Below are 22,063 nucleotides of genomic sequence, written 5' to 3'. Positions count from 1 at the left end.
ATGGGAAGCATGTAGATATGATTATAGAAAACAATGTTCGTATTTGATGAGCGTGTGATGATATTACAGGATCATTGAGAGTTTGATCCCAATGAGCGTCATTTTCAAGCAATTGCAAACGTTGACAGGCTTCTCTGTAGGATCCACACAATTCACCATCAACAGTTCGTAACTGTTGGAATGATGTTGGGCCACGTACATTGACTAATAGCAGTCGTAAATAAAAACATTCATCATTGCTTGGATGTACTGAATAAATCCGGCCAATCGCATCGGTGGAATATACATCTGTATATCCTGGAACTGGTTTTCCTTGTTTCCGTCGTATAAATCTCCTTGAGGATTGATTCCAGGTATAATATTTTGGCATTTCAGAATATAGCAATGTTTGTGCGAAATCATCGTTTTGGCATGTCTCAAAAAAACTGGTTAATGTAGTAGATGGTGGCTGAGCAGCTCTTTGTACTGCGTTCTGTGCTGTAAAATACACTCTTTGTCCATTTTCTAAATGCACAGCTAAGTGAACAACAGAAGGGTGTCTCTCATGAATAGGAAAAGAAAATATTCGCCAAACTGCTTCATTACTACTGACATAGCGGCCCATTTGGTATTGGGTAACTTCATCATTAGAATTCTCTGCACCAATTTCAATCACAGCCATATCACTCCCTTTGGTTACATATTTGCAAATGTATTTAATCGATTTCACTGAATGGCAAGATTCAACGTTGATGTGTGCTTTGAATGTCTTTGATAAAATGGGTGAATATGGAAAAATCCAACGATTATCTATTTCAATATCTTGTTAATTTAATTTGACAATTGTTGATTTTCCATTGTCTGCTGTCGATCTGCGACGATACAATGGATAACCGTCATTACCAGTAATTGTTTCCGATATTAATGTCCGTGGATATCGTTTTGAACATTTACCATCCATCATACACGGTGAATTTTGATTAAGAGTTCCACAGGGACCATGTATCATGTTTTTGATAACTACCTCATGCAATCCAGGATCTACTTGTACATTAGGGATTTCAGCTGATATCACTGCATCAACTTCATTTGGCCTTATCTTTTCAACCAACCAAATCAAAATGTGTGCATGTGGCAATCCTCGTTTCTGCCACTCCACAGAATACATCCAGCAGCGTGTCTCACCAAACACATTATGTTTTACGATGAAATTCATTAAAGATTTCAACTTTTGTCTAAAGACTCTGGCTGTAATATCATGACGATCAATGGATGATTTCCCAGGTAATAACTCCTGCTTAATTTCTATCCATTGCGGATTGCATGTAAATGTGATGAACAAATCTGCTGTACCATAATGACGAACATACGACATGGCATCTTGAGCATATTCGTGCATATGCCGAGGGCTTCCGATGTATGTTGCTGGAAGAATAGTCATCCGACCGACATTCTGTGCATTTCCATCAGTATTAATCGCATCTCGAAGGTGAATATACTCTTCAGATCGGAGTTTGGTTTGATTCAACCTGATGAATGTTAATCTCTCCGTTTCAATTTTAACATACATGTCATCAACATATTTGTGATATAATCGCCGACATTTCAATATGTGATTATCTGCATTTTCCCGAATCATTAGGCGGTATGAATAATAGTTCATTGAACTGACTTTTTTGTTGGTTTCAGAACCTGTAAACAGATTTTGTTTTAATAACATTCAAATATAAAATTAAAATACATAATATAGTGACTGAAATATTATCGCCATAGCTAAACTAATATTTTAGTTACCTGTAATGGGATTTATCATTTTTATTGATAAATCGTAGCCATCTTCACCTTGCCAAAATATAATGGGATATTGCAGTGCATCATATGAGCGGTGTGTTTCCTTTATAGGTTGTAATTGAAAATTCCGACGATGTAAAACAATATCACGGGATTCCAAGTTTTCTCCAACTACAACGATAGCAACTTCATCAATAGTTGGTGCATTAAAACGTCTTGTATGTTGACCTGCAGGTGTTTTATCAGCTCTGATTACAATTTTGTGATTATCGGATGGCATCAGATCCAGGGCAGCTTTAAACAATATAATCAATTGATTGTGTTGATGAAATAAAGTTTGTAATTGTTCTACAATAGACCTTTTTACTAAATTGTTATGTGCACAACGCAGATCAATTTCTTGTGGTGAATTGCCCATAAAATAAATTTGCAGGAATTTGTTGTCGCTATCTGACACTGGTAACAGTGAACCTGCTCTGTGATATATTTGCCCTTGTATCTGTAAATAAAAAAAATATTATGGTGTGGTATAAATTAATGGATTGTCAATGATCAAACTTAAATAATATTTGATCTTAAAAAGTATATATTTAGTTTTAACTAATATCTATCAAATATAAAATATAATAAAAGTGTCACTGAAACTGAATCACCATATAATATGATGACTAAGTGATATATTTCGTAATGATTAAGAAATTGAAGATTAGTAACACATCTTAACTTTGGTGACAGAAAATTTTGTTCGCTAAAATAATTATGAGTAACTGCTATAATACATACCTTGAAAGTTGGCATAAAATTTTCCCGAACTGCATTTGTTGCCCCAAATGAAGTCATTTGAAAGCAATTGTTATATTGTTGAATATGTGTCAAAAAGTGTATAGAATTTGTTCCTATTCCTGAAACCAATGAGTACAATGGTTCTGGTGGTGGATCCAATTGTATCAATTTCACTTTACCATTTGCGCAACACAATCCATTGGCTTCGTTTTTGTATTTTAATGCCTTACAGTGTGAGCAAACCAAGTTCATAGAACCAATAACAACACATTGGTAGTTACTGTAGTCAATTGACACATCGTAACTGAAAGCAGCTGGATTCAAACTTGCGCGATTATTAGTTGAATGTCGCGCTCGCGCTTCACGCGTTTGTGATATCCGAATTCTTTCACGTTCATTTCCGTCGTCACGTTCTTGTGCAGTACGATTAGATCGGTAATTAGCTTGGTTTATAGCATTTCTGGTTCTTCTACCTAAATTGCTTCGTCTTATAGGAGGCATATCAAATATAAATTATTTTTTCACTAATCACGAACTAAACAAACACTAACTAACTAAACACTCTGCACAAAACACGATATACGAATTTGTTTCGTGTATCACTTGACAATTCATCTGTCATCTGTCAAAAGTCATCTGTAACAGACAACTTTTTTTTTTTAAATTTGATATGACTTGAACTCAAATCCTTTTAATCCGTACGAATTGTTTTATTTATTTAAAATTTTTTATTTGTTTAAAATTTAATTCAAATTTTAAATAAATAAAACAATTCGTACGGCTTAAAAGGATTTGAGTTCAAGTCATATCAAATTTAAAAAAAAAAGTTGTCTGTTACAGATGACTTTTGACAGATGACAGATGAATTGTCAACTGATACACGAAACAAATTCAAACAAAAAGGGCTATTTTTAGGGTTTTTCCAGCAATAATTCTAATTTTTCTCGCCGTAAAAACCATCCCTGAACTTCAACGAACATTTTAAAAAAAGATTTGGCCAAATTGGTCCAGGCGTTGTTGAGTTATGCGCTTAGGAACATATTTTGCGATTCATTTTTATATATAAGATATGAATCTGAAAAAGTGACCAGTGAAAAAATTATTAGAATACATGCAAGCACTTAATATAATGAAAGAAAGTATTACTTATTGTCTAGGGTGGTTCAGATCTTTTCGATCATTATGATTTAGTCGTTGTAAATGGAATAATGGAATTCATATGGTGTTGATAACAGATAATAACAAATAACAAAGCTGTACTATACATGTTACATTATATGATTAGTACTGTCGGAATACAGTGTGACCTGTGAGTCATCTATTTTGAATTGTTTTACGAGTGAATAAAAATAGACTGGGGAAATAGTCTGGATGATTTTTTACTTGTTTTATATCACACCCTCCGTGACGCTTTATATCACCGTGCAATCAGTCATCTCTTATTTCTGGTAAATAAACTATTTTTTAAATCAAATTATTAGTTTTGTTTTCTTAACCCTTCCACATTTTATAACTAGGGCAGTTGGTAGGATTCAAAAGACTTCATTAGCATGTTTTCTTTTGAATTTATTCAATTAACCGGAATCAATTTAAATATCAAGAAATAGAGACAGATTGACGTTGGATTAGAGATCATTCCGCAGTTACTCGAAGCATTTATTCGTGTAGTTAAGTGGAGTTCGGGCAAAAGTTTCGCAGCTGATGCTGTAAGGTCACAAAAGGTGGATTGAAGGTGCTCTAGCCATAAACTACCCTATAAGTAATATATATACTGGTATAAGTAACCAACATTTTTGACAAGCGAAAAAACTATGGTCTGTGGATTTCCGGCACATTCCTCACAGTTGAAGGTGTAAGGCTATCAAAGGCGTATGAAGTTGCTTTGAACTAATATAGTCTGCTGGAATTTAGATAGAATAAAGCAGTTCAGGGTTAGCAGCGACCAAAAGCGGATTGTAGCAGCTCAGTTCCTTAGCCGTAGAGTATTGGAATCTGCAGTTACCAAAACTTGGAAAACCATCCCGTAAGACACCATGGAAATTTTGGTAGAAACTGTGCCATTTCGATGATTTTCAAAAGCAAACTGGCGGGCGAAGGTAGAGGCCATAGTCAAATAAAATTTTATTAGAACTAAGCTGTCCAGAAGAGACAATGACTACGTTCGTCCCTGTGGTGTTTTCTTTAGGATGGAAGTGTTATATTATACGACTAGTACTGAACTGGCTATGGACTGCATTATGATTTGGGAGGCCATCTGTTTTGAATGGTGCCACGAGTGAGATATCTAAGTATAGATGTCGGGATTATTTTTACCTGTTTTTACCCGAAGTGTCGCTTTGTATTGCCATTCAATCAGTCGCCTCTTGATTCCATTAAATAAAACTATCGACTGTTTAATCATTGACTACTTTTTACTTTCGACTGATTCACTCGCTATTTTTGGTTCGGCTGTTTCAGTCGATTGTTTTCAATCGCTATTTTCGACTGTGTCAGTCTTGTACTTTTAGTTACTATTTTTGGTTCTACCAGCTTCATTCGACTGATTTTTAACGTTCTGGCTCTGTCGTCCGAGCCGCGACCTTAACAAAAAAACCAATTTATACTTACATAGATTTATATCTAATGTATATAGTTTTATGATTGTTTTGGTAGTTTGCTTGTAATATTGATATTATTGATATTTTTTAAGATTGTTAATGTAATAGGGTAAAGAGATTAAAATTGTGAATGATAAATAGTAAAATACTTTTGACTGTTTTTATGACAATAATAGGTAGTATTTCGATTACTCGCCCGATTTGTTAAACCATATTTCCGTTCAATAATAAATAAAGCATTTACTTTATTTTAAAACGTTGCAGTAGTTATTCTGTGATCATTTTTAATTGTTATGGATTAGTTTTTTTTTCTATGAGTAGGTATATGTTTAATTTTTATTTAGTATTTATAGTTATTGTATTGTAAAAATTTATTGTATGACTATGTAAGTAAATTACATAGTATTGTCTATATTTATTATAGTATATTATTTAAAAATAGCAATTAACATATTAAAATACGATAAAACATTTATGGAGTATTATTCCAACCCATAGAAAAATTCCATTTCTTTTTACAGATCCACAGAACATTCCAATATAAAAGCAATTCTACTTCGTTTAAAATGAAATTATTAATTGCATGTTAATAGTATTCAGTAACTATGTTTTCCTTTTCTATTCTAAACTTAGTACGTGAAGGAATATGTACATCTCCGTCTGGCTTATACTGCCGTTGGAAAATATAAGCACATATAAAATTAACTACTCCAAGCAATTATCTCTGCCCTTTCCTCCCTTACAATTTATACAGGAAAGGGTTCGTACATTTTCGTCTAATTTCAGAGATTGAAAAAAAAACAGTCGAACCGTGCATTTGACTGAAAACGCTCGCTGCCAATTTCGCTCCAGCGCGTGTGGTATTTCTAAGCCTTGTGTTTAGTTCGGCATTATAAGTATGCTCGTACAGATGTATCGGCATTATCTGAAGATTATAGTTAAGTCATTTACGAGCTTGGTTTCGATTTTTCCTTTTTTATCCATATGTATTACAGAATTGCACATGGCGGAAAAAAATATCGATATGTCAGGGCACTTTTACCATAGATAAACGCGCCCTAACTTTACAATAAATATTCAGGAAATCGTATTTCAATTTACGACTTTCCGTTGTCTGTCATCAAAATCTTACTAAAGGCTCCGTCCAAACCTATTTCCAGAACGATTATCAGAGAACAAGTTTTGAATATACAAGAGCAGAAGAAAGCAGGAAAGGTAATGAGAAAGCAACGTAAAAATTGTTATTTACAAAAAAAAGAAAAGACACTATTTATGTATGCACTGCATGTTCTGGATATCCTGTTTACTGTTTAGAGTGCGCAAAAATTGGTGATGAGTGACTTCTTATGATTTGTCTAAATAGAGGTTTTATTTATTTTGTGAATTTTACGGAAAATTTGTATTAATTTATGGTCGTTCATGTATTTCTATTGGCATCTCAAGTTACTTGAATAGATATTTTGTTTATTTGTACTAACATTTACTTTTTATTTAGTTACTTATTTTTTTCTCGTTTTCTGCTGAATATTTTTTGGTAGTTGATTCATTCCTATTATATATATAATTTTGTTATGGTATATTATATATATGCTAATCAACTATCTACATTCCTATTATGTCCATTTTAACTAGACACGCGCTCGCGCGTTATGCCGCCATCGGCAATACAATATGACCTCAGTGCCGATCACCCTTTGGCGCGTAACACAAAGAAAATAAATTTTTGTCAAAAAATATTAAAATCTGTGCTGGACCCACGTTAAAAAACGTTATTAAGAATATTTTATTGTTGTAATCAGAAAAAACGTAGTCGGCTTCTGGGGTAATTATTTGATCCCAGATCGGCAGCGAACGTGTTAAAGTAAATTAATAGTCGTTGTTTTCTAAACCCCTTCACAATTTATAACTTACATATATTGTCAATAAACGATTTGTTGTCTTTTATTAAAAATGCTGCTTAAATTTTGGGAAGATTTTGATAGATGCCAAAAAAATAATATGTTATTTATTAAACTGTGTTGGTTTTTTTTACCGAGAAGATCTTTTTTTTCCTACAAATCCCAATATTCAATCTTTACATGACTATTGTTTGAACACTGGACTAATAAAATGTAGTAATAAGTTGTCTAGGCGAAGAAAAAGTATTTTCTTTATGGGCCCGACAGCCTCCCTGTTGCCGAATTTTTTCCCTTTATTTCTGCCCAATATATAATACTTTATGTTTTCCATTCCGAAGAGGGAGCCTATATGATATAAGATATAGGTAAACCATAACATTAATATTGATACCCAACCTATATAATCGGCTAATAAGAGTCATTAATGGGATATAATACAAGCAATAAAACGGTAGGGCTCTAGTCGAATGGCCGCCTATTCGGAGATGTTTGTTATTCCTGATAGGTCCTCTTATACGTTCCTCTATGGGTTGTTAAACTTATTGCTATCGCTTTTATTCGGATTGATCTTCATCATCTCGGTAATTGCTGTAGATAACGATTTTGGTTTATAAGTTTATATGAGGGACATTTGTACACGTCCGGAACAAACGGGAGAATTTATCTAACCCATCCAATCAGATCACGATTGCGGAGCTTGTGTTTACTATTATACATTTTATCGAAGAATTATCAAAATATTGTAACTCGCGCTAATTTTTTAAATATAGTTTTTGTTTAATAAGCGCATGACACTTTGTTCTATAGTTTTCACCATAAAGTAGTTTTCCTTAATGCTATTATTGTTAGTTCTAGATATAAGGTTTCAAACTCTAATGAAAATGTCGTCAATTCCAGGAAAGACTAAACCAAATTCCGTCCATATTTTCATGAAAGGATGAAACATTTTAAACTATAATCTCTAATTTTCACATGATAAAAATATAAAATCTGATTGAAATAAAAAATAACAATAACCATTAGAATAGATATCTCGGTTTTTTTTATTTACCTTAGTTTAATTAATTTCGGATGACACGATTATTCAAAATTTTTTTTTGGTAATATTTTATCAAAAAATAAAAAGAAATGTGTCCAAGAAATGCCATCCAGTTTGCACATATTAGCATATACCTTGAAGTTGTGGGTGGTGATTTGATCAGTAATATTAATTTTAATATTGGCTAAATATTACGAAAATCGTCACAGAAATCCAGGAAGTCGGTCTGTATTTTTTCCTATTGAGGAATTCCTGAAATTGTACAGCCCGTACATAGCCCTAAGTTGAGTGAGATGTGGACAGTCACCCAGTAGGTATAGGGAGAGATAATCATAAAGTGGGTAAAGATGAAGAGAGGAGAAAAATTTAGTTTTAATTCTATAGAATGTATCCTGGACACAACAACTCTGTACCTCGTTCATTGTGAAAGATAAAACGATTGGTATCAGATGAGTGTGCACATAGATATTTGTGATGCGGAGGGGAGAGGAGGGTGCCGATTAGACGCACGGCCTGGACGCTTGGTTCCTGTTATGCCAATGTGATAAGGGATCAACACTATCCTGTAGCTATTCAGAAAGGGAGTGCGGAGGGTTGATAGTGAATCGATTACCAGGGGATGGTTGAATTTCTGTTCCACGAAGCATTTGAGGGAGTTTCGGTAGTCAGTAAGGATAAGCCATTCTTTGGAAGATTCTGCTGAAAGAAAAATAAGGCTTTGAATATCGTAAAGAGGTACAACGGTTAATATAGAGCATATAATATAGTTAATATAGTTTGAAACGGAATGTGTAGTTGTCCATCACAAATGCACTGTCAAGCTCATTGTAAGATTTAGAGCCATCATCGCAGATATGCTTTAGCCCAGGGTAAAACTAGATAATTTCCCAGAACGTGGACCAAACTAGAGAAGTCACAGGGATGTTCTTATAAAGGGGGTTAGTTCCAAGGCGGAAATTCGGGTAGTGAATAGGAAGAGAATGTAGCAAGTTAATTCCAATGAAAAAAAGGTTAGAAATTATAAGCTTTTTCATACATAGCTTAACTATATTATTTCGAAGGGTTTTCAATCCTTGGGCAAGTCCATGTGGTGACCATTAGATTGTATTGTGGTTGTGGCATTTCTAATATACCATGAGTTTTGATAATGCTCAGAACAACTTAGTTTTGATATGTTATATTGGGTTACATTTATATTTCATTCTTTTGTGAAACGCGTTGCATACCCACTAGGCTCAAAACTTGTTAATGCAACAACAATTTATTATGTGGTGATATTGTTTGGAATTTAGACTTCGTAGCATTTATGTTATTGGCCTCTGTTTGCTGTATATTTATAAGTGTGTTAATAGTTTTACCTGCAACGAATAAGGCAGTACCATCAGGGACTGTAGGGGGTGTCACTTCTTCTCATCTAGGAATAATCATCTAGCATAAAAGAAGTATAATATTAGTCCAAGGGATGTATCTTGTGGTACACCCGCATAAGTTTATTTCAAATTTGAATATCCGTCGCCATATCTTCTCTAAGTGACGATCATACATGCAGGATCTGAGAATCTGGCTCATATGTTCCTTAAAGTTAATATGTCCGCTGTCATATTTTATGTAATGTTTGCTTCGCGTATAGAAATATTGCTGAGCAAATTTCTATTTTTAAAAACGTAACATAATGACCCTAATCAATGATTGAATGTTTATATTTCTAAATTCAAATTAACAAGCCGGGATGAGTATCGTTGAATAACATTTGTTTAGAACTATTATATCGCTCCTTGGCAGCTGTTGAAGCATTTGACCACGCAGTTTAGGCCTTCCAACTTTATTTTTGCTCATCCTCCATGTTATTTGCTAATTGGAGAATATTACTATACTTAAATGATATGCGTAAACGATTGATTTACCAAGTAAGTACCTTATAAACTCAACCTTCTAGATCCTTATCTATCCTCCCTTAGACATGGATGTCTTAAGTTTTTTTCTTTCGCTTTTTCCAAACATTTTTTGGCTATTTCATCATGTTTCATTCTCATTTCCAACAAATCATGTCTAACGTTTTTGCCCTTTATTTTTTTTAATTAATGCCGACACCTATTCTGTAATTACTGCCACTTTTTCTCTGCTTTTTTAATTTTCTTACAATCCGTTCTACAATATTTTTCTTTAATATACTGTTGATTCCAGTATGGTTCTTAATATTTTCTTTTTCTTTATATTTGCTTTTTCATCGGTTCGTTTTATCTTTGCCATTATCGCTCTGCTATACTTTACTATGATCTTCTCTTATGGAGCTTTATATATTCTTGTTTTTTGCCTATTTTAAGATTTTTGTATGCGTGTGGTATGTTTCTGTAATTTTATGTCTTATTTTTTTATCTTTTTCTTACATCTTTATTCATAAATATTTAAAACTACCTCTTCTAACTCTAGCTTTCACATTTTTTAGTTCCTCTTTTCGTTTATATTTTTAATCCTGATTATATTGGTTCTCTATTCGTTTTCATTTGCAATTTTTGTTTCATACAATAAACTGTATTTCTAATATATTTTCTAAAATATATTTATTAACATATATATATATATATATATATATATATATATATATATATATATATATATATATATATTTATTTATTTTTAAAACTATATCTTTTTTTATTTATTTATGCTATTTTTTTGTAAATAATTTAATTTTATGTTCCCTAGAATACTTTTGCTTTCTTCACTAATAATTAATATCAAACCGCGCTACAGTGAATCGTGGCCAAGTTCAGCTAGTAATTATATATAATTTAAAAGTGACTTAGACAAGTTAACATCGAGACAAAACAAATTAAAAAGTAATATTCCTTTATACATACCTAGCTAATATAAATCAAGAAGGAATAAAGTATATTTGGATAATTTTTAATAAATTAATTACTATATTATAAATTTATAAATGTTATAACAACAATTATTTTAGGAAATATTGTAGTACCACCTGAATAATAATAAATATATCTCTTGTTAATTGATACGACAGTTATACCATGCATTCTTAGAATCGCTTGACTGCTCGATGGTACATTTTTTACAAAGTGCCGTTCTCTTGATTTTTTTATAATATTGTCGAAAAATGCATAAAGCATATAATCGATTTTAATTGTTTACCTATTTGTTGATCTATGTCGTTTTTATAAGAAATAATCAATTATATTTTTTATATAACTCTAAGTTTTAGTTGTTTGTATATATATGTAACAATGTAAATAAAATATTACGAAAAATAAGTGAATGGTGTAGAGAGAAGTGTTTTAAAATTACCGATAAATGGTTATATATTGGTATTGTTGACACAAAATGCAATTATTGTCTGGAGTGTAGGAAAAGATTACATGGAGACCACAAAATATAGATTTGTAGAATAGGAACTTAAATGAGACATATTAAGTTATATTTTTTTCGATTTTTGTGTATAATTCTAAGGAAATTTGGTGTTATGGCCTTATTTTTGTAGCATTTATGATAATAGTATTTTTTTAAAGTAAACATATAAAAAATGATTGTTTTCCCGAATATGAAGGTTCAAATTCTTTTCCAAAAGACCCTCTTCTAGCACAGAAACGGTTTTCGAAAGTAAGATGTTTCTCATCAAAATCCGCATGGATAAGTAAATCGAAGTACATAATATGTGTATAGTCACAGATTATTTTTCTGTAACCTAGCATAAAAGAAAGTATGGCTACAAGTTAAATATTGGACTCAGCAGTTTCTCAGCTGGCATTAGAATTTTCAAAAACAATTAGCAGTTGGTATAAAATATAATATTTTTTGCAAAGGAAAAGGTTTGGAAACTGAAAATTATCAGACGTGTTCCTCCACAAATCCTTTAAAAACTGATAAATCTGTAGCTATTCAACTTTATACAGATAAGAACTAAACAGTAGAGCACCAAAAAGACTAAGTACTAAGTGTCTTTGTGGTGATGTTTTAAGTAAGAATTATTACATATATTTTTATTACTCTGCTATTTTTATTATGCTATATTATCTAATTGTTATTTAACGGTACTAGGAACCTATTTTCATTTGTTTGTGTGATGCTGTCTCTAGATTTTTATTTATTATAAAAATTATGTACAAAACCTAATTTAACGAAAATTCTCAATCAGATTTTTTTGTCCTTTTGTATTTTTTCAAATGATTAATTGTGTACAACATCCTAAGCAAAGCAACGAAATATGGCATACATAAAAAGATTTGCATGGCTACATACTTTTTCAAAAAAGTTAATTTGTATTTTTAGTTATATTTTGGAAAAATTGCTGTATAAACAAAATCAATGTTGGAAAAAACAATGTACAATCAGAAAATAATTAGTAGATAGTTTTTTTTATCTATTTTGAAATTGTTTGATTGAATTGAATTGAAATTAGCTACTATTTAAATAAAATATTTTATTAAATTCCCATTTTTAATGATAAAATGCGCAAAACTTAGCTTTTATACATAGGAGAACGCATTCTATGTTTTTTTATTTTGTGTTGGAGACCAGATACGTCTCCAGACACTAAAAAGCTCAAATACGTAATTCTTATAATCAGTAAATTTAAACTTTGTATTTTTAGTTATATTTTGGAAAAATTGCTGTATAAACAAAAACAATTTTGGAAAAAACAATGTACAATCAGAAAATAATTAGTAGATAGTTTTTTATCTATTTTGAAATTGTTTGATTGAATTGAATTGAAATTAGCTACTATTTAAATAAAATATTTTATTAAATTCCCATTTTCACTGATAAAATGCGCAAAACTTGGCTTTTATACATAGGGGAACGCCTTCTATGTCTTTTTATTTTGTGTTGGAGACCAGATACGTCTCCAGACACGTAATGAATATGGTAGTTGAACAATTAAATTTGTTGTGCTTTTTATTTGATTTTATAATAATCTGAGTTTACTGTTGAACAACCTAATATATTGAAATAGCCCGCTGATTTTGTACATTGTTGGGATTGTTTACTACTTGCTTTAGTTATATTTTTAATTACCATTAGTGGTACAACAACTAGATCGGTGGGATAGATCGTGACACGTACATGACATGTAGAAAATCACTCAGTAAGCGATCTCACAAACTTACCCTAAAGTCTATCTATATATTTAGAGTTAACACTTATTTAACATTAATACTTAGAATACTTAGAATAGAATGTATATCGTGCAGTGTTACTTTGTTACAGACGTAATACGAAAACAATAACACGCAATATTTTGATTATATTATTGTTTTGTACTGTGGAATGACGACTATATTAGATTTCTATCAATAATCCATAATTTGATTCCGTAGGACCGAATTAATCTCAGTTTTTACATTGATCTACTACTTTTAGTGAACATGCGAAGAATCAATGTCTTTTATCAAATAACTTTTAAACAACCTAACAAATTTTGTTAAATTCCATGGTTTTCATATATTTTTACATAAAATAGCAATTGTTGGTTATGGTTTCAATGGTTTATAAATGGTTATTTCAATATCAAGGAAAATGAACGGGTTGGTGTAATAAAAATGTCCAAAGGCAATGAAATGTAGTACTAATCCTCAAGGACCTTTTTCACAGCTTGGAAGTTGATGAGTGAGCTGTTCATGGATGTTTAGATGAGATGGGAAAGATTGAATAAGAAGAAAAATGGCTACCATACGAATTGGCTGAAATTGGAAATTGAACCATTTCAAAATAGTGATTTCATTCCTTGTATACATGCGTACTGATGATAATTGAACATTTTTTACAAATTATTTTCTGTATCAATATAATTTGCTACGGTTTTAAAATTAAAAAGTACTTATTCTATGATAGACACTTTGGGCTTAACACCTATATCACTATATTACGAACATATGCAATAAGCGAATAATTTCACAGAACAAGATAAAAATTGTTTTACTCTCGTTAATCTTCTGACTAGGAGCTGGAGAACCTCAACACTGATGTGTTTGTGTGTTTTTACCTCTCTTTTGGTCCTTGTAGATTGTCTTTACTTTTTTTTGAATACTTGTAGGAAATAACTTTCGGTTGATTCAATGTTGTTATCTGAAATAGCTAGGATTGCAGTGTCATCTCCAAATGTAGCAACAACATTTTCATTGAATGTAGTTCAGTGCTCAGTGTATAGAGGACAAAAACTGGCCTCAATTGAACAAATAAAGCGACGCAGATTTGATGTAGTTTATTGCGCGAATTGATGTATTTATTGTAGTTGCAGGATAAGATCTCAGTATCTGAAAGTGAAAGCGAGTGAGAGAGCTTCTTTAGTTTAACTTGTAACTTCCTGTGTCACACTTTATTTCATTTAGCAATCTATGTATTTGATCTATAGTTGTTAACCATTTAATATATTAAACCTTTTGAGTTAAAATTTCTTAAAAATGTTGGAGATTATAGGCAATAAACTGATATCCAGGTAGAAGGTATTCATATTTTTGCATATATTTGCTTTTATCGATAATGATTTCATTATAAATATTTAGTAGAGTTACAGGAACACATAAACAATGATAATCCAATACAAATTAAACACACGAATTCATCAATAACCTCGATATCTATTAATTAAGTAAACTAGGTTACGCGTTAATTTTTTGAATACGAAAACGTTTAATATGCCTTAATTAAACTATAATAGATCATTAAAATACAATAAAAGGCGAATATCTTAATAAATGTTACGAAATTACGCTCGATAATTAGTCAACCGTCTAGTCTAACCGCGATAATCGGATATAAAAGTCCTCCAATATAACATACACGTTAAATTTAAGACTATTTGCTTCTTTATGTAAATTAACGCTGTTATCTGACACATATCTCAAATTCGTCCAGTTTCTTAATAAAATATTCTCGTAAATAATGTAAATATATATGTTTGCTAAGTCCGAAATTAACATATATCATTTCCGCGGAATTTATTTAAATGGTCAATAGGAACCTGGTGATAAAAAAAGCGCACGAAGGTTGTCTGAATATTTGTAAAATCACCTAAAACACGAAACAGTTTAGCTACTTGTTTATTATGACATATTTTATTCTAATTAATAATATTTCCTTAGCGACAGCGTCGTTTTATTTTAATAATAAATAAAAACGAATTTATTTTGATACATTGTTTCAGCATTAATTGTTTAAATTATGATTATATGATAAGTACTTTATAGTCGTTATTAATTTCTATATATAAGTGTGATATATCTTAATGATATATACATTAGACGCATATGATATATTAAGAGTATGACTTCATGTGATTTTTTCCTTGAGTTTAGATTTATATTTAATACAGAAATATGTTCTCTAATCAAGCCCTACAGTGTCAAAAAATCTTTCTATGCGTAGTGTAAGTTCGATGTTTCTCTATCGATTTTAAGATAGTCTGTTTGTTATTTTCTAACGTGTACTGGGCCCAATACTATATCTTCTACTAGCGATCCGCCCCGGCTTCGCACGGGTGCAATGCTGATACTAAATTAAATACACTACAGAAAAAATATGAACGTTGTATATAAAAACATAGCGGCCCGCTCCGACTTTGCACGGGCATAAAATATATATGCCTATGTCACTCAATGAAAACATGATTAAAATCGATCCAGTATTTTTGGTTCATTCATTACTGCCCTTGGCCTGCACGCATTAAATTTGGAGTAAAACAATTCCTCTTCCCCTATACTTACTATGAAGATTTCCTGCTATCTTTGGAATATCTAAATTCATACAATTTTTATTACATTACACATTTTTAAACGCAAATTTTAAATTTGTAATATCTCCGAAAATATTTGTTTAATTTACATGCTGTAAGGAACCATATTGATCTATATTAATTGCACACTGTATTTAAGGTACTTAATTCGATAAGGATTAATGCCGTATTGCTTAAAATAGCTTCGTAAATAAGCCATTTTCTCACGTAAAAAGTAAACAATAAAAATGGTTAATGTGGGTTATCCCTAAAAGATAAACATATACCATCGCGGACTTTTTTGTAGACCTTTTTATGGTGTACAATACTGTAGTACATTAATTTGATCTAACTCGTAGGGTTAGGCAGCGTTTTTGCTAATTGCTAAATAAGCCTAAAAAAATAGGTTAATTTACGACATCACGTTAGAAACCTCTAAAATTAGCAATGTTGCCTTAGTATATTATGCATATGTTATACATATAAACCTTCCTCTTGAATCACTCTATCTATTGAAAGAAACCGCTTTAAAACTACGCAAAATCCGTTGCGTAGTTTTAAAGATTTAAGCGCACATAGGGATATAGGGACAGAAAAGGCGACTTTGTTTTATACTATGTAGTGATATACAGCCGATCTAACCATAACAAAAACAGCAACATACGCAGATGATACTGCAATCTTAGCCTCTCATGAAGATCCAGTCACAGCAACAATGAAGCTACAAACCCACCTGGAGCAAATACAACTATGGTTAAAGACATAGCGCCTTAAAGCCAATGAATAATCCACCTATCTACGCCAATTCTACCATCACGCCAATCCACCCATATAACTTTTACCCTGCGTAGAAAAACATGTCCACCAGTGTGAATATCAATAACTGTCAGCTTCCCCAAGCAGAATATGTTAAATATCTTGGTATAAATGCATACGACGCTCGATGCCTAACCTGGAAGAAGCACATACTAGCTAAACGAGCCTATTTGGTCATATGGTATCCAACTATGAGGTACCGATAGCAAATTATTATATAAAACTAACAGTTTTTTATTTAGTATTGTACATTCATAGTTAATGCCATGCTTTGCTTTGGAAAGGGAAGTGGCTCAAATCATTATGATTCCTAAAGCTGGGAAAAAATCAGACCTCTCCTCTTATCGTCCTATAAGCCTGTTACCTGTCATCTCAAAACTTTTCGAAAAACTATACATTAAGAGACTCAAAATAATCACCGAGGCGAGAAATATTGTTCCAGACCATCAATTTGACTTCCGTAATAAACATGGAACAACAGAACAAGTATATAGATTAGTCAACAAAATTAATTAAAACTAAACTGATAAAAAATATTGCACCGCTGCATTTCTCGTTATATGTCAAGCCTTCGACAACGTGTGGCACACTGGACTGTACGTTAAATTGAACATTTAATTGCTTTTGGCCCATACGCTGGCGTAAATCTAAGTTATCATTGGATAACAAGGTTCTGCTGTATAAGTCAATACTTAGACCCATTTGGACCTATGGTATTGAAGTGTGGGGTACAACTAGCAAATCTATTATAGCTATCCTTCGGAGTTTCCAGAATAAAGTGTTGCGAGTCATCCTCGATGCCTCATATTATGTCTCTAACAAACTGATTTAGCACGATATGCCCTCGGAATCCATAATGAGTGTGAATCGAAGCGTGCGAAGTACTCTGAAAGACTAATGTGACACATAGAGTGAGATTTAATAATCTCTAGAATAAGTTAGAATAGTCTTTAGAATAAGTTAGGATAGACTTTAAAATAAGTTAGAATAGTATCTAGGATAACATTTAGATTATAAGTTGTACAGTAGTTCACTAAATCGATCTTCTAAAAAAAATAAAATTTGGTAATATTGGGTTATTCTGTGACTGGCGATAAAAGTGAAAAGATAATCCATTGTGACTGTTGAGTTGTTAAGGAGAGAAAACTATGCAAATAAACTTATTAAGTTTATATTTACACTTATTAATACTTTGCTGACTATTGAAAGTTAGAAAGAAATTAGATTTAATTAAATGTAATTTAAACAATATTAGTGTTAGTTCTACTATAGCTTTCATATTTTTTAATATGTTTTAATATACAGACAATAATAATTTTAATTAATAAAATATTGAATGTACTGTGTGTTAAATTGGTCTTTTTACTCTATTTTGAGAGAAACATGATTACTTTAACATATTGTGGCCACAGGACTATAGTATAGAATTAATTTAAAAGTTTTTTCAAATGAAAATATGACATTCAGTTATTATAAATTCATTAAGTAGTACTGTTTTTATAAAAACAACTCTATATTTCAGACGTAAAGTTGGTAGTTTTAGAATGATTCTCATAGTCCTCACATTATGTTTGAAACTAATATGAGAACCATAAAATCACTGTCGTTGTGATCGGAAGCATAAGGCTCGTCGAAATTTATATATTTTCGTTATTTTCTGAATAGGTCGAATATATACGTTCCAAATATGTTACGACAATAAGAAAAAATATGCACAAAAAATCCAATATTTGTCTAGATGGCGCATATACATATATTTAAAATAAAACTTGGAAAGTTTCTATTACTAGTTTGCCGACATCGTTGTGTAATTCCTAATAAATTCCGTTCCATACTTTTAAATGGTTTCCTCTTTCTATAGCGAGAGAGTTTCTGGGCCGGCAGTTCATTTGATGTTTGCCGTTGAACAAACTGAATTTGCCTGTTTTTTCTTCTGCTCCCCGAAAGTATAATAAGCTCTCTCGAGAAGGTCTCCGCAACTTTTACCGTAAATTTCCTTTTATACCTTTTCGGAAACTTCACGGTTTTTTGAAAATTACACTTATTCAAGTAAAACGTTATATTTCTGTTTAAAGTTGGAACCGTATAAGGAGGCGAGCTAATGCCGCTTGAATTATTGTAGCAGGAAAACATGTCAGTGAATGGGGATGATGATTTAATTTACTTCTTCTTCGTTATTTTTTTTATAAAAGACAGTGTTCCATATTATTATAATATTACTGATTCGATTATTTTAAATGGCATATTCTTGCTATGTGGAAGACTAAACGATAACTATATTATGAAAAGAAATGATATAATTCATTTCTAATATCTAATAATATTGGAGAAAGTGTAATACCTGTTTTTCTCAATAGATTACTTTAGAGTAGCATCTCTAGTAATTTTTCTTCAACGAAACCTTGCTAGAGAATGTTCGAAAGATGACATAAAATACTCTAGCTATAATCCCTCCAAAATAAAAATTAACTCACGTTATCATTTAGGACGTCACTATAATGCAATGCTGTTGCATCAACTTTGACTCTTAGTTTATTTTGGATTTGACGTTATTGAAAAATTAACACTAGAGTTAATTATACAGTTAGTTTAGTTCTTGTTTCTTTCCTTGCTGTGGTTCCAGTTCAGGTTTTCTCGTCAAGTTATTCTGATATGAAAATATTTTTCCTTGTTTTCTTAGTCTCCTCATACATTCCATCAAATTGCTCATATATATTCTGAAAAATCTCACACATATCTGTGTACATACAATCTTACACATAATATAAAATTTTTCAATTATCCTATATGCCTTATATACACATCTTTAGTTATTTTCGGTCTTATCATTCTTCCTTCGAAATTATCAGAATTGGGTGACAAGCCCACAGTTTCATTAAGTCACTGCCGCTATCATTGTCCAAGTCATTTACTAAATTGTTCACTTTTATTCTATCGAACACTTGTTCAATTCAACACTTGTTGAACCATTTGTCAATTTCATCTTCTCTGTTTCTGACGGAGTTCAACCAAACCAATGATGTTATTGTAGGCAATGCTACAATGCTCATTAATTATCTTAAAATATAATAATAATAATAATAATAATAATAATAATGATAAAATAATTGTAATCGCGTTGTTATTTTCAAGATTTTTAAAGAGAAACAATATAGTTAGCTAAATTAAATATACTTTTCAATGAACAGGGGTATGTAAACAATAAAAACTTCAAACATAACCAAACTAAATTGAAATATTGATCATTTTATTCAAGTTGTGCCTACGCTCAACTAGCGAATTATATATTACATCTTGTTCACTTCCCTACAGTTTGACAAAAGCATAAATGACCACTCATATATACTCTATAGTATATTATTTAATCATTATTAACATTAAACAGCATTAAGCAAATCATTAAGACAAAAACACTTTGAATAATAAAAATAGATAAAGGCACATATTTAGGAAAGCTATACTGACAGCTTTTATTGATAACCAAGACAATACGATATCTAAGAACAACCAAATTTGAGTTCTAGGTGGTCTAATAGGTCTGATAATATACAAAATAAGCTAGGATACTTGTAAATCGTATAACATTAATTTAGTGTCAGTCAATGAAACCTTTAGTATGATTGGTTGTCTTATGTTCATATACAGTTTTGTTCATATACAGTTGCAAATAGTTTTACTACAACTGAAAGCTGTCTAGCTACATGCTTTGGTAATTTCTTCAGGAGAAGTGATATACCTCGACTAATATGGCCTTGGTTTGAAGAAGAAATGCCTTATGCCTCTCTATAAAATATGAAGAGTGAAGTGTTTAGAATCAATTTAGGTAGTGTTATTTGTGCTGTAGGTTTGATAAATCACCACTTCATTTCTTTAAAAGAAAATTGACTTAAAGTAAATTAACCATTTTTATTAATAGACCCTACAGCTTTTAACTTATATATTGTACCATTGTTTTCTCAACAAATGTTTTTGTTAATTTGAAAAAATGATACAAGCACCTAATATTTCAAATTTTATTGTTCATATTTTTATGGAACAAAAATTACAGTATTTAGAAAACAATGTTAATATTTAATATAATTTATTTCGTTTATATTTTACTAAACATTTTAATAAAATTATGTGGGTCCCTTCTCCGTAGCGAAACAATACTTTGCAAGCGGAAGGAGTTAATTTCTTTCAGTTCTTTGTGATCCCCATTCAGGAGACGTTTTAACTCAGCATTTACCGAGCGAAGCAACCAACATCAAACAAAATGTTCGAGCACCATGTAATTCCTAATGAAGACTTACAATTTCCTTCGAAATGTGTGTAGTTTAAACAATTTTACGCTCTTTACGTTTAGATCGTCGGTCGTCTAATTCCATATCGTGACTTTTGCTCTTACTTCTCGTGTGAATACTCTCAAGGTCTTTTCGAGTTTGTTTTACTGCCGTAGCTCGAATAATATAGTTAAAATGTCAGATTTATGTAACGTATATTTTTTCCGATGCCAGATCAAGATCCTCGCAAAAAATTACGAATAAATGTGACGTACGAGAGAAAAAAAAGTTGTTTACACGCTCCATAGTTTCGTGACGGTTGTTGAACGAGCATGGCTCGATATCAATCATCGAATTTTCCGCCGCCGACTATCAAAAGAATCTGTTGTGGCCGCATATTTCGATTCCTGAGGTTACGTTACTCCACAACTATCTCCGAATTTGGCGCATGCGCATATTGCACTAAATTTTATTTAATTTTTTTTATAAAAACAGCATATTTAAATTAATTTACATATTTCAACAATTAACGAGAACTCCAAGAACCATATAAATAAACATTACCATAAAAAAGACTAAAATCATTTATATCAAACACAGCCAATATAGTTAAAATCAAACGAAAAAGCCACCACTATATATGAAAGCAGTGAAATTCTCCTAAAAATCACCAAATATGATCGCTACTATTCTTGATACACAAACCCCAATAATGAATTGACTACCTCGAGCTTTCGATCAACATATTGTACATTTACTAGCCTAAAACGAATGGAAGATCGTACTTTTAAGTTGGAAGAAATCTGCCAATACATCATTAGTTTTACAGAACAATAATTTATTTATCATTAGATCATTACGGTGTCGTTGATAGTTTAATATTTTGTTTATTTGATCCAGGTCTATTTTGTTAGAAAATCTAATTTTTCCCTGATTCTCTGAATTTCGACTTTCACTCTTAAAAAATTCTAGCAACATCTTAGCTAGAAAATAAAATTTAAATCATTACTTAAATATATTATGTTTGAAATAAATGTCTACTAATGTCTTACTACAGTTTTTGCTTCTATTCTTGATGAATAAACTCCATTAATAACTTAACAACTTCCAACATAACAAGAAACATTTTCTTCTCTGTTCTTGTTATCATTAAATTTTGGCATATCTTG

The 22,063-nt window shown here is 31.3% G+C and overlaps 1 protein-coding gene across 1 annotated transcript; it reads right to left on the bottom strand.

Annotated features, from left to right (window-relative positions):
* Nucleotides 1-676: 676 nt before the first annotated feature.
* LOC143201522 (uncharacterized) lies at nt 677-13,176 on the bottom strand. The gene is made up of 4 exons (XM_076412650.1): nt 13,122-13,176; nt 8,598-8,786; nt 1,774-2,064; nt 677-1,671 (listed from the first exon to the last, which is right to left on the bottom strand). The coding sequence occupies exons 1-4, from the start codon at nt 13,174-13,176 to the stop codon at nt 806-808; spliced, it is 1,401 nt and encodes a 466-aa protein (XP_076268765.1). The 3' UTR covers nt 677-805.
* Between the last annotated feature and the right edge of the window lie 8,887 nt (nt 13,177-22,063).

The sequence above is a fragment of the Rhynchophorus ferrugineus genome, unplaced genomic scaffold (assembly GCF_030347505.1).
Source record: "Rhynchophorus ferrugineus isolate W39M unplaced genomic scaffold, kcgeb_rfMv2 rfM8, whole genome shotgun sequence".
NCBI lineage: Eukaryota > Metazoa > Arthropoda > Insecta > Coleoptera > Curculionidae > Rhynchophorus > Rhynchophorus ferrugineus.
Note: the sequence above shows the minus strand (reverse complement) of the source record. Positions and strands in the feature narration are given on the sequence as shown.